The sequence below is a fragment of the Astatotilapia calliptera genome, chromosome 9 (assembly GCF_964374335.1).
Source record: "Astatotilapia calliptera chromosome 9, fAstCal68.1, whole genome shotgun sequence".
Classification (NCBI taxonomy): Eukaryota; Metazoa; Chordata; class Actinopteri; order Cichliformes; family Cichlidae; genus Astatotilapia; species Astatotilapia calliptera.
This window is the reverse complement of record NC_137430.1, coordinates 16,132,978-16,151,505: the sequence shown is the minus strand read 5'-3', so window position 1 is coordinate 16,151,505 and position 18,528 is coordinate 16,132,978. Positions and strand designations below refer to the sequence as shown.

At 40.8% G+C, this 18,528-nt stretch overlaps 1 protein-coding gene across 4 annotated transcripts in view; it reads left to right on the top strand.

Annotated features, from left to right (window-relative positions):
- Positions 1-4,344: 4,344 nt before the first annotated feature.
- mllt10 (MLLT10 histone lysine methyltransferase DOT1L cofactor) overlaps positions 4,345-18,528 on the top strand; it is a 50,767-nt gene continuing 36,583 nt past the window's right edge. For 2 of the 4 annotated variants that reach the window (XM_080306456.1, XM_026179398.2), the window contains exons 1-2: positions 4,345-5,159; positions 7,939-8,018. In XM_080306456.1, coding sequence (XP_080162582.1) covers positions 4,997-5,159; positions 7,939-8,018 — 243 coding nt within the window. In that variant the 5' untranslated portion in view covers positions 4,345-4,996. The remainder of the gene's footprint in view (positions 5,160-7,938; positions 8,019-18,528) is intronic. The other 2 variants (XM_080306458.1, XM_080306457.1) reach the window with 1 other exon arrangement.

Below are 18,528 nucleotides of genomic sequence, written 5' to 3'. Positions count from 1 at the left end.
GCCTGGAGAGAGTTCTCAAGTACGGTGAAGGTTTCTATGCAGCAGCCCCTCTGTGTGCTGAGGAGGCGTGGGGAAATGATCGTGATTAAATCTCACAGTTAAGGCTCATGGTTAGCATTGCCATTGTAACTGAGCTGTATGTGGTGAGTTATAATAGGTCTGTAAACTGTAGGACATATTTAAGACATATTGGGAGTGAGCGACCTTGTGATCTAGATTCCAATGATGGCGTAGCTTTTATTTCTTTTCCAAAGTGAAATATAGATAATTTTTAAGACGACGTTTTAAACCTTTTCAGTTGTTAATACTAAATAAGCTTTAAGCAATAATATTTTGCATTTGTCACTTCATCGTGGACGTCCAAGGCTTAACGGGACCGATTATGGGTAAGGACTTTACTCACTTATCAGATATAATCAATAAACACATGTGATGACGTCTGCATCCCGGTGTTTTGCTCTACTTTTCACGTGACTGGTTTATTATTAATTGTGTGTGTGATTTCAATTCAACATATAATTAATGAAAATAAAAATTTACACTTTATGTAATCCGTTTTCTTTCTTCTTCTTCTGCTTTAAAAAAATAACACTCATCAAAGCAACCGCGCCGCCTCCTGCAGCTCCATCTCACTTTCTCTGCATTGAGTTTTACGGAGACATTTGGTCAAGGACGCTTAGGCACTTGTAAGCACGTAGACCTTTTTTTTAATGACACAAACCCACTGCCCCATGCCAAAACAATGAATTCCTCTCCACCACCCCCAACACCACCACCACTACCACCACTGAGGGAGAATGTGATTTTACATGCAATCCGAGCCTGAAGTATGTGCGGACAGTGATGGGGGGAGGGTTCTCTTCACCTTTCACCCCGCCGTGTTGGAACTGTTTGTATTTTTTTCCTGGGCCCCTGTGCTACTCGCACAAGATAGAGGAGACCTGGGGTACACACCGATGGTTCTGAAAGCGTGCTGCATGTGTTCATGTCACTTTTGGTGTGTATTCACGCTTTTCTCCCCCCCAGTCGTGTATATTAACTCAGTAGCAGCCCCAATACCTAATGACTATTCACACAAACAGCCAGTTAGCCTCTGGAGTCCTCTGGAAAAAGATACAGATGGTACATGTGACAGCCCTGCCTTAACCCCACATGCACATTGTCATACACAATATCATTCCAAATATCTATAAAATTGCCATATAGCCCATAATTACTTCCTAAATGACTACGAGGCTCACTTAAATTTAATGATGCATTTATTAGGCCACTACGGGTGAATAACATTAACTAAAGCTCTTTGTAATGATAGTTTGACTGATAGCTGATTGCGCGCAATTTATGAATTCAAGGATGCTCGAATCCAGCGCACGTTTGAGGGGACAGAGAGCACGCGGCGCATGTGCAGCTAAGTCACCGCTTTGTCTTTAAAACAGTTGATACAGGTTAACTTGTCTTTAATATAAAAAATACATAAATAATGGGGCCAAACCTATATCTCCAATTTGACGTAAACACCGTTAGCGCTCGCAGTTAATTGACTCGAAAAAAGGCATCTGGCATGTTTGTCCTATTGGTAGTCATTTGTTGAAGCTTATGAGCTCAGTCTGTGAAAACATTCCTGCCAGAGTGCTACACACACACACACACACACACACACACACACACACACACACACACACACACACACACACACACACACACACACACACACACACACACACACACACACACACACACACACTTCAATATTTAGGAACAAATTCAGAATTCATTTACATCGTAATGTTTCTTTGCTCATGGGTCTTTTTTCTTTTCTTTTTCTGATAATTAACTTTGGAGTTTGAAAAGATGGAGTTAGGCATGCAATCACCAGGACAACAGTAACTAATAACTGCCAGGCAAGCAGGGAAGTACATCTAACATTTGTGCAGCTATACAATGCATTTACACAAAGATATTGCAGACATGGCCGATAGGTCCCTGGGTGCACGTGTGTGCGTGTGTGGCGGGGGGTGCTTTTTTCCTATGCTTTTTTCGCCCGTGTTGTCATTCTTGCTCCCCGCATGTTTTACATGCTCCTCATTCTGAACAAAGAGACGCCAAAACATAACGCAGCCACCATACAAACATAACCAGAACTCAAACACGAAAGTCCTCTGACTTTTAAATCAGTGTCAGCTATCTCACAGTTAACAAGAACAGTGTAAGCGAGGACACCTCACAATCAAAGGACAAAGCAATTACACTATTTTCTACTTCTGTGCCTGGTTCTGTGTTTTATCTTGGCTTTAAATTTTGTTTAAAACTTTTGTTTATTTCAGCTCTCTTGCTCAAAACATTATGTGCTTCTGTAGCCTACATCATTTACTACATCAGTAACTGAATTAGGCCACCCAGCGTGCAGAATACACTAAATCAGTCAGGAGCCCATCACATAAACTTTGCAGCATGGGATACATTTGAACTGTGAAGAAAAACAAAACATGGATTTCTTCAGAGTGTCTCTGACAATACACAACTTTTATTGGTTGGCAAAAAGACGTTGGACCATTTTTTTAGTTTCTCAACATAAATCACCACATGAACTATAAAGCTTTCACATGTTGTTATTCTATAAGGCAGCTTGGTTATAATCACACAGTACTTTTAATTATATGTAATCTCTGAGGTCACCTGGGAGTAGACAGTGTCGCTTTAATTTTCTATCTCAGGGAGGGGTCTTCTCCTGCAACTTGAGGAACACTGGGCATAAATCGAGCTTTGATTTAATCAAATGCAAGTTGTGAAAAAAATAAATAATAATAATTTTCCATTTTCACTATTTCAGTAGCTATATGGGCCCCTCCACAACTGCTGCCCCCTCCTTCGCCTCCCTTTGTTCTCTCCAGCTCTAATAGGTTTTCCCCTGCCACACACAATTCACATTTTTTTTCCTCCTTTTCCCCAGCCCCTCACCCCCTTTCAGTGCATTGCCCAGTGTCGACTGGAGCATTTGAGCAATTTGAAATTAAAGCAAACAATGGGCAAGCACTCCCAGGGCCCTCTCGCTCACTATATTACACGGAGAACGCTCGTGTGCTCTTGCGCATTATTGGCAAGTCATTACGTTTCTCTGGAAACCGAGAGCGGGAGCTCGCTCAGAGGAATCGGTGATGCAAGCAGCAGCTGAGTGCTTGGAATAGCATGTGTGTTCTGGAGCATCCTTGGCAACAGCATGAGGAGCTGTCAAAACAAAACTGTATATTGACAAGGCGATATGTGCAGCTTGATATAGGCGTCCCAGAGCCCATATCCTTCCAAGGATAAAAATGTATTCCCGAAGGGAACCCTGATTCCTTCCTTTAGTTTATCCATTCTACAGTAAAAAAGCTACACATTTAGGGTCTTCTATGTGTAACTGTAGTCAAATGCAGGAGGTGTAGCATAATTCAGTTACTTGAAAACAGTTACAACCCAGAGTGACAATAGTGCAGGAGTGTGAGTATTCATATTATCCATTATTCAAAGCAAAGAGATAAATACAGGAAAAAGCAGTCCTTCGGTATTCATTTAAGTTGTAAAAAAAAAGTGAATAGGCATAGCAAAATGTAATAAAACGCTTATGATCCAGACAACAAAGATCCATGTGTGGATGTGTACAAACACACACATACATGTCATCATCAGCACATCCAAAAATAAATAAATAAATAAACACAATCTTCTCATACAATAGTAGAAAAGAGAAATGATGATGCAGGCAATGGTTTACTAGAGGACTGCCTAAAACAGATCTTGTCTGTGTGTATGTGTTTGTGTGCATGTGTGTGTGTAGTCTGCTAAAACCCTCTGAATCAAAAAGGGTTTCTGTAGGTGTAAACATCCAGCATTTATCCAGGGCTGCATCCACTTGACAGACGTACAGTGTGTGTGGACAGCCCGGTCATAATTACAGAATACCTTAAATGATATAAAAGCCCTGAGTGCTATACTTTGAGGTCACCAATAGTCATTTAGAGCAGACACTGCAATTTTCTATCTCAGCGAAAGCTCCTCTCTGACAGTCTAAGGGACTTTTATTCAGGCTTGCAAGAAAATAAAGGTTTTTGTTACTGATTACTCTGTCAGTTTGCTCATTGATTAATAAATCAGTTTTGATGACCTGAAGGCTCACAATGCTCACCAATGTAAAGACGAGTGAAAATACTCGTAACTTTTTTTCTGGACTCAAGAGCAAGAGAGAGGAAAAAGGATGATATATTTTACGGGAATGTGATGATATAAAGCAGAGAAAAACAGTAAACTGGCTCATTTAAGAATCTTAACCCAGATGATTGTTTTTGTTTTGCTTTTAGATGACATAACTGAGTATTATAGTGTGTAATATAGTGTACAATAATACGATCTACTTCAGTGAGTTATTTAATGGGTTATCATAGATTTATCTGAAATCGCTAATTTATTTAGTGTTTTCTAAATGTGTTTATTATGTAAATAAAGATTTCTCACCAAACTACAATTAAAGAGCAGCTTTCCACAGGACAGATTTAAGTCATCTTAGAGTTCAAACAAAATTAACTTATTTTACACACTGGGAGCGCTGGGGTTTTGTTTTATTTTTTTTAAATTTGCCCCCCTCATAAAGTGAACTGCTTTGGACCGTCTCGCTTTTCTCTCTGCTCCAAACTTTGAAACCATGTGGAACCAAAATGGTAAGTTTGCTGCCGGCGATTCTCTTTTCACTTCCTGTCGGTAGGTACGCACACACGCGCGCCTTGCGTCATTACGCACTTCCCCTCCTCTATGAAGTTCCCCCTCTTCTCACCGTCGCGCCGTGACGGGGATGTTTTGGTGAAAGAAAATACAGCGTCAAAAGGGGACGTAAACACGTTTAAAACATGACATTAAGGCCCAGCGGGACCTAAAGTGGCGTCGTAGGGGAGCGAGAAGGCGTCTTCGGCGAAGCTTTGGGTCCGCCTTTATGTATTCCTCCGCATGTCCGCTTTCTTCGTAGATGGTGTCCGGCGAGCGTTGTCTGGCGGCGGACGACGAGTTCTTGACGAGTAACATGAAGGAAATGATTGGAGGGTGCTGTGTGTGTTCAGACGAGCGAGGCTGGGCGGAAAACCCGCTGGTGTACTGCGACGGACACGGCTGCAACGTCGCCGTGCATCAAGGTAAGCCACGGAGCTTGTGCTAGGAGCTAGCAGTTAGCTCGCAGGCTAGTTATCGTTGTCTTGTTGCAAGGTTATGGAGCCTCCTCCTCCTCCTGCTCTCACCAAGGCCAGGCTCAACGCATGTCGCTGGCCCCTCCGATGATTTGGCTTGGCAGCTAACAGGGCCTGTGTACCCTTCTGCTGATGATGGCTGACAGCAGCTTTATGCACACATTTCTAGCTGCGAGGCGTGCTGTTTTCCCCCTCTACTAAGACCTGTCACGTGCTCAGAGAAGGAGGGTTACTCTCCTCTTGACAAACGGTATAAACTTAAGAGGTGAGCTCGAAACCAGCAGTTTAAACCATGCATGCAGTCAACGGAGTAAACAAATACAATAAATCTGGCTCTAAATAAAGAGAGGAAGCAGTTTAGTGTGGAAAACATTTTTTGTTTTGTGTTTTAGGGGGTCCAGTTCAAGAAGCAAAACAGTGATTTCTGCACGCTAACTCTCACTCACTCACGTGATGACGTCCACTGTTTACATAGCTGGTCATGTGTCCATTTGGCAAACAGTGGGATGCTATTTGAAATGTCAGCAGCTCTGAAGTCAGTGCACGGCAGTGTATTTGGACTTGTAGCACTGTTTTGTTTGTAACAATTTGTGACAGTGTTTAGACTGCTTAGTAGGCCTGTCTGGCAGCAGCGTGATTGTAAGTAAACATAGGAAACGGCTAAAGTGTTACATACTTCACTGCACTCATCAGGTCAGATGTTAACACTTTCTTTGTATTTATCTCCCTCTGTTCAAATTCGAGCTACATTTTGTAAGGTTGAAGAAATCTGCGAATAAACCTTGTTGAATATTTGAATTTCTTCCATAAGATGTCAGGTATCAGTACTCTGTAGAAAATATGGTTTCCCTAAGCACAATACTTTTAATTTTTCAAGGAAAACTGACATTTGAAGCTTTGAAAGCTACTTATTCTCCAGAAATGAACTAATTAAGATTAGTTGGTGCTCTGATTCAGACAGCACTCGTGTCATGATCTGCCCTTGAACCGCAGCTGAAACGGCTTCTTTTTAAGTTAGGCTAGTATCAGATTAAGTTAACTAGGAACATTCAGTAGTCTATAATGGAGATGCAATGATTGGAAATTTCTTGACCAATCCTAATTTTCCAGAACTATTGAAAATAGTTTACAGTTATAACTCACAGCATACACAAATGAAAATAAACTTTTCTTTAAAGAAAAATATTATGTTCATGCTGATGAGATTATTACATTTGAGAATATTCCCCAAACTACAGCAAGTTACAGGATCTTCTCTCACTTAACTGAAAATAGGGTACTCTGTTACTGAAAGAGGTACAAATAATTAACTACTGAACCACTTTCACTTGATGCTGTCTAGCTTACCAAATAAAAAGCAGGCGAAACAGATTTGTATAGCAAAACAAATGTCAGGTACTTGCATCATTTTACAGTATGTTTATAAATTCCCCAGATAACAGAAAATCTTTTTTTTTTGTCTTTTTTGTTTTACTTGTCTAAATGATTTTCTTCATAACTACTTTGATTCGTTGCTCATACCGAGGCTTAGCTTTAGCCACTTTCCCTTTGCTCTCTCTTTAGGTATCTCACTAGGTTATGAATGTATTTGCGGTTTATTTAACTGTGTCTTCATTCACTTCCATGATAACAAGGTATCCTGCTTGCGACAAATTGACTGTGCTGCATCGTGCACAGACCGCTCTTATTCGGTCCAGCCACCCGTCTTTGTCAAAACCACTAGAAATGTTTTGATTGATTGTTATAACTGAGCATTTTTGGAAGTGACGAACACTAACTGCTGTTAGAGTAGCAAACAAAACTGCACGTAATTAATTGGCTCTTTCTTATAATATTTCAAACTGAATTGCGTAGTATGTGCAGAAGATCTTGATATTTCATCTTTGTTTGGTCACTCGTGTCTTCATTTGAACTCTGTAACCCTTGGATGTTTTGTTCTCCAAAATCTGGATTATAGCTGTTTATTCCAGCGGATTATGGGCTCTGGTCAGATCCGAGATAATCTCGAAATGTGTAGAGGTAGGCTATTTAGGGTAGTCTGGCCGCATTTAGGGTAGCACTGCCTTGTGCTTGTACCTTTACAACAAGTCTGATTCTCTTAAATCGAACTTGAAAACAGAAAATGTGTTAATTTAAATTGAAAACAAGTCTATTTAAATAATGTAAATCAGGTTTTTTTCCCTTGTTGTGTGGAAGTATAAAGTGTAAATTATAAATCTGTGACCTTGTTAATGCATCATCCATGTAGAAAGTTTAATGAAAAACATCTAATATAGTTAGTCTAGCTTTAAATGTAGCCAGTTATGATTTTGACATTTCCTCAAAATTTTTGTAGTTGTGTTGGAAGCCAAATAAATGCTGTGGCTTGTTTCAGTGAAACATCTTTGTGTATGAGTTAATAACTGATGCCAATATAGATTCCTAATGACAATGGTTTGCTAGTGATTTCACCATTGTCCCAAATATTTTGTAGGACAAGGAAATGATGTCAGTGCAGTGGCATAAAAATAGCATCTGTGAAAGCAGCGTGCTCAGCAGTCTGTTAGATCAAAAAGCTGTTCTCCTCCATCCAAACCAGCTTAGTTGCACATGTCAGTTTCTGGCACATGTGAGGAGTGGAGATGATGTGATGTTTATGAAGATGTGAAACATCAGGTTATGAAAATGTTTTTTAAGACTGACTGTGTTGTGGTTACTGTGACTGACACTGTTTGTTTCTTTACCCCAGCCTGCTATGGCATTGTGCAGGTGCCCACTGGTCCTTGGTTTTGCAGAAAGTGTGAATCTCAGGAGCGAGCAGCCCGCGTGGTGAGTCACAAAGCCCTCTACCCTTTCATCACTGATGATTTAATGCCTACAATCACAGGACTTATCCTGAGCCGTCCTATTGTTAATAAGCGAGCCAAGAAAATGGCACCAGGTTGGGTGGTGCGTCATTTTTGTGTCTGTTTATAGATCCTGGATAAAAGCGGTTGTAAAAACAAGTCCCACAGCATGTTTCTTCTGCAATATTCCTTAATGTCAGGAAAGACAAACTTGAGGGAGCTTGTAATTGCTTCTCTATTACGTAGTCTGCAGCTTGTACAACAAGACTTGCAACTCTTTAGCACTGCAAAACAACAAATAGCTCAAGTTCATTTGCGAGAGTGTTGTGAGATCATGTTAAGAGATCGTAAGTCAGTGTTCTGAGGGTAGAATCGTGATTCAAGTAATGATCCTTGTCACAAATTTGGTTAAACGATATAATCATGTTCATTAGGGATGGGTACCGGTTCTGACATAAACGGTAGTAACCAGACCGAAAAGCAGCGCACATTTCGGTGCTTTATTTCGGTGCTTTTTTTTCCTGAGCTGTGATACACTTCTAGCCAATCATTTTACGTTTCCGAGGATAGTAGGCGGGGCCAGGTACGTCCGTTCTGTTAGAGCAGAGCTACAGATTAAAAATGTCCAAGGCGAAGCGGTCAAAAGTATGGCTGTACTTCACAGCAAAATATGCAAACTCAGCAGCAACAAGTGCTTTAAGCTGATACTGTGATACTGTCAAAGGAGGTAACACCAAGAATCCGATTAAACAGCTGGCGACGCATAGGTTTTTTTTAAAAGCCAAGAAATGCGCCGTATTTGATAGCTTGCTGCGAGACCTCACACCATGCACGTCGGGTGTGGTGCCAGTTATCGGACCCGGAGCAACATCCCCCAAAAACCCGAAGAATAGAGTCCTGGCCCCTAGCCCTGCCAGTGTAGCAGAAATGATGAGGATATTGATGCAGCAGCAGCCGTTCTTCTCTGCATGAGTAGCTTCATGTTGTTCGTGTGTAATTTACGTTGAGTAGGCTAACCACGTTATTACATTAATGCATGTAAGGTGAACTAGCAAACATCATCATAGCTACATGCGGCTGTCTTCTTGTTTGATGGCAGATACTCCCTTCACCCTGGCCAAAAAGGCTAAAATGACCAAAGAAAAAGTGGGAAACGGTTAAACATGAGAGGTTTTTGGACAAAGTTTGTGTTTTTTCCATTGTTTAAGCACTGCTTCCAGCCAAGAGTGATACCATATATGCCACATAGCTGCAGAAAAGGCTAACATTGTTATCTTTTTACAAAAAAACCCAGCTGAACATGAGAGGTTTTTGGACAAAGTTTGTGTTCTCCATTCTTTAAGCACCGGTTCGAGCACCGTTTAAGCACCGGCACCGTTTCAAAAGTACCGATTTGGCACCGGTATCGGATAAAACCTAAACGATACCCATCCCTAATGTTCATAAGAGTCCTCTCCAGTTATGCCACATTTCCGCTAGCACCTTCTCTGTAGAGCAGAGTCTGTTTCAGTCGTACCACCTTAATGTGCGTGTTATAGAAAGATGGGCCTAAAGTCCCAGGATGCCATTTGTGCTTGACACAACACAACGATGGAATACATGGAGGCGACGGCATACCTGCTGCTCAGTCTGTCACAAATGATGTCTGCAGCTCGTTGTTGGATCACAGTGCTAGTTTGTGTGTGGACATTTCCCTTGCTGTTGGGATGCGGTAATGGCGGATTTGAGTGTTGTGAAGAAGTCTCTTCATGACTCATTGAGTGACGCCATTGACTGAGCAATCGGTGGCAGTGATGCTGTTCACATTTTTTGGATCAACTCACTTCAAAAAATATACCTGGTAGCCAACGGAGAACCTTAAAAACCAGCTCGAGTAGGTGTTAGTGGGAAAAAAGGCAGAAAAAAAGAAGCTACTGATAACTCGTAAAAGTCTGCAAGAGTGGAAGTCTCCACCACTTCGGCTTTTCTCTGAGGATGTTTTATTGAGGATGTAAATTCCAATCCCAAGTTTGGCTCTGATGTGCATCGGTTGGAATTGTGTTATAACCAGTCACTCTTTTGCTTAGTTTATGTGGAGTAAGAAAGCTTGGACTTTGCTGTTTTGATACAATCTGTGAAATTCCTCCAAAAAGTAGATTTATGCCAAATTGAAATCATCCACGCAAATAAACTGTGGTCTGTTTGCCCAGCTAGTATGGTTAATATTGGCTGGTAAGAACTGTGGTGTAGACAAAAAACATCATTTTAAGTTTAAAAAATGGTTTCAGAATATGTCCCGAGTAGGGCTGGGCCATATTATACCGTTCACGGTAATACCGGTATAATGTTAGGCAACGATAGGAAAATGAAATATCGCGATAGAATGGGAGTAAAACGCGCATGCGCAGTGCCTTTGTTTTCATACGCACATGGCCGATTGTTGAGTGAAACAGATGAACCAGAATTGGTTTGTAAAAATGGTGCAACTTCCGTGATGTGGAACTGGTTTGGTGTTTGTCCGTCAGATACACAACAAAGCACATTTTTTTGCAGAACATGCAAGCGGCCGTTGTCATTGTCATATTTGTCGGACTAAGATGCTCTTAAATCTGGGAGTAATCTGGGTCCTAAACTCCGTATCTTCAGGTCAAACAACACTGCAGCATCACTTAGAGTTAAAAACTGTCTAAATTCTTTCATCTTTAATAAAACGATCAGCATTGCTGCTTTACCAGGTGTAACTATAAAGTTTAACTTCCAGGCATCCATGAAAACAAAAGTTATTACATTTAACGGAGTTAGAAGTTAGCAGGAAGCTAGCGGAAGTTAGCTCGCTAGTTTCGCTAGTTACCTAAGCATGATATAGCATGTTCTGACTGAGAGATTTCTGAAAAAAATCAAACGTACAGCTCTGCTATCACTTCCAACATAAATGAAGACAGGAAACTAAACAGCAGTGACGTTTGTAGGGTTACTGAAGTTGGGCTAGCTGGTATATAATGATGTGCTATGTGATCGCTAGCGACACAGCTATGTTAGCATAACATAAACAGTGAAGCTGGAGGACGAACACTAACACTTTTCCACTTATAAAAGTTAACGTGAAGGTTCTTCATGGTTAGAGACAAATGCAATCGCATGGCAGGATGCTGTAAACGGACCAAACTTCAGTCAGGAGAACAACTGAGATAATCCATCCACAATACGAGGTTAGTCATTAATATACTGCAACAACATGGGAATAGAGCAGCTGCCAGAGAATTCAACATTAATGAATCAATGGTACAGAAGTGGAGGAAGCAAGAAGAATGAGTTTAATAAAGTTTGATTTATCTGACTGCTTTGTTTCGCTTAATGTGCCTTATAATCCCGTGCACCTTATGGTCCGAAAAATGCGTACTGCACACTGCAGTTTAATGTTGCAAAGCACCTCTTTTTAACTTCAGTGGATATTATATATGGTTATGCTCAGGATATGTCAGCACATTTCTACTGGAAATGCCTTTTGGTTAAACTTTCAGCAAGGAATTTGCATTTGCACTGTTACATTTTTATAAAGCTTTAATGTACATAAAAACCAGCTTCTTGTTTAAGTGAAAATAAATGGAAAGTTGTCTTTTTGCGCTAGTAATGTTGTGGAGTTGTATTTTGTCTCGCATCAATTATATCGTCGGTTATATCGTTATCGCAAATTTTCAAATATATATCGTGATAAATATTTTTGGCCATATCGCCCTGCTCTAGTCCCGAGTACATTTCCAAGTGGCCTCTCGGTGCAGTTTTGTTTATGGTCAGAAATCAAATGGAGCAAACATAATTTGTAATTGCAGACATGTGGTTTAAGCTTATTTCAACAGTCACACTCCTAATAAATCAATCTGCTGCTTGGAAGCTGTCCTAAAACCAACTGCAGCATCTAACTGCATAAGCAGTGTAAATGTAAACAATACGGTAACCATGGTAACGCATGCTCCCGCCAGCATGTGGACGCAGAGAGTTTACGCCGATCAGTTGAAGCTGAGGTCTGTAGTATTTGTGTCGTGTCTGTGCCGTGTGGGTTAATTCCATTAAAAGCACAGAGTGATCCTAGAATATTTCCAAGTAGGGTGGCTCTTTCTTTATTGTTTATTTGTTTGTTTTTTGGTTCTGTTTTGCCCGTTTGTTATTGTTCATGACCTGTGATGGATTTGCTGCCTGCAACAATAATGTAGTAATAATGCTAATGTGCATTTATTTCTTTGAAGTCAAAGACTTTAAACATAGATGTTAAAATTGTTAGACATCACACTAATGTGCTGTTAGTCACCAGGATTTGGTGAAAATAGAGACACCATAGTACTGCACCTCTGTATTTAATGTCAGTGTGTGAAAATGTGTTGATTTTATACTTTAAACTGTTTAAATATGTTAAAAAAAAATCTTAAATGGAATTCTTAAAGAGATTTGTAGCAATGCGGGACATTTTGTGAACAAAGCAGTGCAGGAATTACTTCAAATTTGTGCACATTAGCAGAAAGGTTTGACTCATCGATCTGCTTGTAAGTAATTAAAATTCACATCAAGCTCAGTTGTATTTTTGAAACCCAAGTCACAATTCGAAGCTAGAAGGAAAGATACGTTTGCTCTATATTTAACACTTCTTCCTGAATATTCAACATATCATTTGATTTTGAAGGTCAACTGCAGTTGATTGCATTATATGGTGATACACAGCAAGAGGATTTGGGGCATTACTTTCTTTAATATTCAACTAAATTATTAGTATTGTATGTGCAGCACTGAAGGGACTATGACACATTTTTGTGATTCCTGTACGCTCACACAGAGCGACCCTGCTCTTCATGCCAATGTTGTAGAAAAACCATTCAGCACTGGTTACACTTGGCTATGGTTGATGCTGACAGTCGCTCGGGCTTTGCTATTAGATGTTATGACTTGATATTGTGTTTATCTATTCATCCTGTTCTCTTTTTAAGGCCACTTATGTAGAGTAATTGTAGCAGGTTAAATCATTCATCTCTGTATGGAAATAAAGTCAGCTGGGATTGGGGGATGTCCCTATGATATACAGTCATATGAAAGAGTTTCCACAGGATTGTGTGCAGTTGTTTGAAAAACTAAGCCCACTTCAGTAGCTTTTAGAACCATCTTTAGCAATGATAACTTCAAATAATGGTTTTCTGTCTCTTTATCAGTCTCTCACATCGCTGAGGAATTTTGGCCCACTTTTTGTTGCCTCACTTCTTTATTTCTTATACACAGCATTCAAACCTCCAGGCCTCCAGTTGAAATCTGGAATTTGACTGGATCATTACAGCACCTTGATTCTTTGCTTTTTCAGCCATTCTGTTGTAGACCTACAACATTATTTATATCTACTTGTTTTTATTTTATGGGAAGCAGATCTGTGTGTAGGATCATTGTCCCGTTGCATGACCCAATTTCAGCCAAGCTTAAGTTGTCAGACAGATGGCCTCAAATTTGACTCTAGAGTACTTTAGTATACAGAGGAGTTCATGGTCCACCCAATGAATGCAAGGTGCCCAGCGCCTATGGCTGCAAAACAAGCCCAAATCATCACCCCTCTACCACTGTGCTTGGCAGTTGTTGGTCTTGTCTGTCCAAAGGACATTGTTCCAGAGGTCTTGTGGTTTGTTCAGAGCTAACTTGCAAGCTAAGGATGTTGCCATGTTCTTCTGGCCTTCTCCTGACAAACCTTTCCAACAAGCTTTATTTATTCAGTCATTCTGTAATTGTTCTGTCGTGACTTTAATATTTAATGTGATAACCGAGGCCTGAACAGTCTGAGATGTAGCTTTCAGGTTTTTTGCATTTTTCTAAGCATTGCACAGCCTGAGCTTAAGGTGAATTTGCCTGGATATATACCTCTGGTAAGAAGCACCCCAAACGTCTTTTTTCCCCCCTACAGATGCACTCACACTTGTTGATGATCAATTAATCAAGGCCATTTGATTAACAGCACATGGCTGACTTCCTCCTCCTCCTCCTGAAAGCAGTAAGGGAGTCTCTGTTTCCCTCCTGTGTGCGAGCTGTGAGAGCTGCACATAAGTAGCCACTCAGTTCTGTCTGTGCCACTCACAATTAGAGATGAGTGTTATAGTGGTTGGATAGCACTACATGAACATTAAATTATACCAAATTCCTAGCCCCATCCCTGGTGGCAGCAGCCACCAGGTTTAAGACCTTTACTGGCGGAAACCCTGGATGATGGTCAAGAGTGATCACTAATAGCTTGCTAGTCGAGACAATATTCAGGTCGTTCAGCCTATTACTGCATTCAATCAATATTATTTTTAAATCATTGTCGGGTGTCAGCATTTCCACATATAACTGACATGTGACACCAGGATTCATGAGTACACAGGCGAACACACGGGTCAGATTAGCATCTCTGATATGTTTGAAATGGTCGTCTGTGTGAGAAGCAGCTACGGCTCTATATGGTTGGAGTGATGGCAGCTTATTATACAAACATAGGTTAGTGATTTAATATTTAAAGATGACAATTTTTGTCAAATACACACGAGAAAATGCTAACATAATACATATTAATATGTAGTGCCTTACTACCCATCTCTTCTATAATGCGTTTTTGGTATACAGTGTGAGGGTCATCACACTGCAACAGTTAGATTATACAGAACTGACCTGACAGCAGCTTACTCTGACTTATTAAACAGAGGATTGTAATGAATTTTATATTACTGAATGACATGTTTTATTACTGAGCAGCACCCATCATTGTACCGCTCCCTAGTGAGACTTGAAAGCTTGCTTGAATTAAGCAAACTTTCATTTAAGATGAAATGGCCATGTGTACCATTCCATATTAAATCTCTGTACAGATTGGTGGAAGCTGCAGTATACGGGGGCATATTAACTAGGAAGAATAAATTACAGGTCCTCACAGACTTGGCTGCTACTCCTACTTTATGTGGTGTAACTGCCTCCACCAGCAGGTTTCTCTTTGGCATGTTCCTACTGTCCTATGCGTCATGCCTGTCAATCTGCATACTGTTCCAGTTACTATCACATTTAACTAAATAATTTTTTAAAGCTTGAACCTCCTTAAGCCTTGAAACTGTTTCAGTGTGGCTTGTTAGACGGATAATATTTGCTGTGTGTGGTGAACCGGGTGTACCAAAAAGAATCATCTGATTTCAAAAGGCTGCGGTTTTTGAAGTAATGGAGATGGAAGCTTGTGGTAAATTTTAAAATACTGAGCTGAATATAAAGTTTTACATGCAAAATGTTTGCAAGTGCTGAATGTGTTCCCCTCTGGATGCATGGCATATGTCCATACGATAGTCAGACTCCCATACTTTTGTGAGCATGTCTGGAGTCACTGCAGCCGCTGTTGTTGTGCTGCCTATCGGGAAACACGTGAAACTCAGGGATCTGCTCTTTCTAACAGTACCTGTTTCAGTTGTTACCGTTGAACGTCTGTGGAATCAAAGCATTTTGAAATTGGATTTTACTTTTTCATAAACCCTGTATTAAGGGATTTACACACCCGATGTGTAAAATCTGTGCAAATATTTTTTTGGACTCCCCTATTTTTATTGCAGCCGTTCACACCGACCGCGTAATTTCGCTGGACAAATTTGCAGCATTTATTTATTTATTTATTTTTTTAGCCAAGCCTGATTATTCTGATTCCAGTAGACAGATCTGAGCAATCAGACTGCTGCATTTGGCAGCATGTGCACTTGCAGCTCAAAACACGCACTGGTGCTCCATATACAAATAGTAAAACAATACCGTTTTACCTCAGACTCAGAGCTAGATGCTGCTCCGGGTCAGTCGGCTCTCTGGAATTATTTCTCTGCTTCCTCAGATGTGGTCCCAACTTCTCCAACAAGAGCTCGAACTGCCCCACTGACACCCTAAAATATGTACAGCAACAGCTTCGACTCCTGGATCAAACCATAAAATTCTCCGTGCTGCTGCCTCCTCATGAGAACTGGATAAACCCAGAATCTCAGTTTCTTCCTTGTCTTGTCTGTCTTCATTTTTTTTCGTGTGTGTGTGTGTGTGTGTGTGTGTGTGTTGTTTTTTTGTTTTGTTTTGTTTTTTTTTTAAGTACAAATTTTCTGCAAAAATGCAACCCATTCGGTATTTGTAAGAGCTCAGTGTGTAACTTTATAGTGCAAAAGTAGTTCCTGGTTATGTTCCTGCTGAACGCAGCCTTGGCAAACGTTGCATTTCTAATAACTGCAACAGGGTGGTTGGGCTCACCTGCTCTCCACAAACACCTGAATCATCACACATAAGGTTGTCCTCTCAAATTAATATGATGTCTTTAAACCTTTAAGGATCGGACTAGACTTTGTCAGTCCAAGATTAACTTCATGTTGCTGTTGACACAGGTGCTGGAATGATCTGCCTACTTTCTCTATTCATGTGTGAAAAGCAAATATACTTTTGCTGATATTTATCATGATGGCAAACTGCTTTTCTTTTAACTCGTGGAACTAATGGAGGAATAGAAGAAATCTGACAATAACTTGCTGTACTCTGCTGTCATGTTAAAAATGCTTAGTTTGCTAGGATCACCCTCAATGGGTTACCTAAGTGCATTTGTAACAGTCTCTGTGTGTACAAAAACTTTACCTTGAAGTTGATGGGTCATTTACTAAATGACCATGATTTTTGTGTCTCCAACTTTGCTAGAAAAGTCGGTGTGTGGTTCAGACTCCTAAACTCCATGTCTGATTTATAAACTTAGTAAAAAAATTGCATGTACAGTGGGGCAAAAAAGTATTTAGTCAGCCACCGATTGTGCAAGTTCCCCCACTTAAAATGATGACAGAGGTCAGTAATTTGCACCAGAGGTACACTTCAACTGTGAGAGACAGAATGTGGAAAAAAAAAATCCATGAATTCACATGGTAGGATTTGTAAAGAATTTATTCGTAAATCAGGGTGGAAAATAAGTATTTGGTCACCTCAAACAAGGAAAATCTCTGGCTCTCACAGACCTGTAACGTCTTCTGTAAGAAGCTTTTCTGTCCCCCACTCGTTACCTGTATGAATGGCACCTGTTTGAACTCATCATCTGTATAAAAGACACCTGTCCACAGCCTCAAACAGTCAGACTCCAAACTCCGCCATGGCCAGGACCAAAGAGCTTTCGAAGGACACCAGGAAAAGTATTGTAGACCTGCACCAGACTGGGAAGAGTGAATCTACAATAGGCAAGCAGCTTGGTGTGAAAAAATCAACTGTGGGAGCAATCATCAGAAAATGGAAGACATACAAGACCACTGATAATCTCCCTCGATCTGGGGCTCCACGCAAGATCTCATCCCGTGGGGTCAAAATGATCATGAGAACGGTGAGCAAAGATCCCAGAACCACACGGGGGGACCTGGTGAATGACCTGCAGAGAGCTGGGACCAAAGTAACAAAGGTCACCATCAGTAACACACTACAACGGCAGGGAATCAAATCCCGCAGTGCCAGACGTGTTCCGCTGCTGAAGCCAGTGCATGTCCAGGCCCGTCTGAAGTTTGCCAGAGAGCACATGGATGATACAGCAGAGGATTGGGAGAATGTCATGTGGTCAGATGAAACCAAAGTAGAACGTTTTGGTATAAACTCAACTCGTCGTGTTTGGAGGAAGAAGAATACTGAGTTGCATCCCAAGAACACCATACCTACTGTGAAGCATGGGGGTGGAAACATCATGCTATGGGGCTGTTTTTCTGCCAAGGGGACAGGACGACTGATCCGTGTTAAGGACAGAATGAATGGGGCCATGTATCGTGAGATTTTGAGCCAAAACCTCCTTCCATCAGTGAGAACTTTGAAGATGAAACGAGGCTGGGTCTTCCAACATGACAATGATCCAAAACACACCGCCCGGGCAACAAAGGAGTGGCTCCGTAAGAAGCATTTGAAAGTCCTGGAGTGGCCTAGCCAGTCTCCAGACCTCAATCCCATAGAAAATCTGTGGCGGGACTTGAAAGTCCGTGTTGCTCGGCGACAGCCCCAAAACATCACTGCTCTCGAGAAGATCTGCATGGAGGAATGGGCCAAAATACCAGCTACTGTGTGTGCAAACCTGGTAAAGACCTATAGTAAACGTTTGACCTCTGTTATTGCCAACAAAGGTTATGTTACAAAGTATTGAGTTGTATTTTTGTTATTGACCAAATACTTATTTTCCACCCTGATTTACGAATAAATTCTTTACAAATCCTACCATGTGGATTCATGGATTTTTTTTTTTCACATTCTGTCTCTCACAGTTGAAGTGTACCTCTGGTGCAAATTACTGACCTCTGTCATCATTTTAGGTGGGGGAACTTGCACAATCGGTGGCTGACTAAATACTTTTTTGCCCCACTGTAATGTAGTGAATAATTGTTATGCCAAGCTTTATTTAAGTGAAACAAAGTAAAAGGATTACCTTTGATCGTTATTTTATGGCAACACATTGCCAGATTTGAAGCAAAGTAACAGCTCAGGTCTATTTCATATGCCATTTA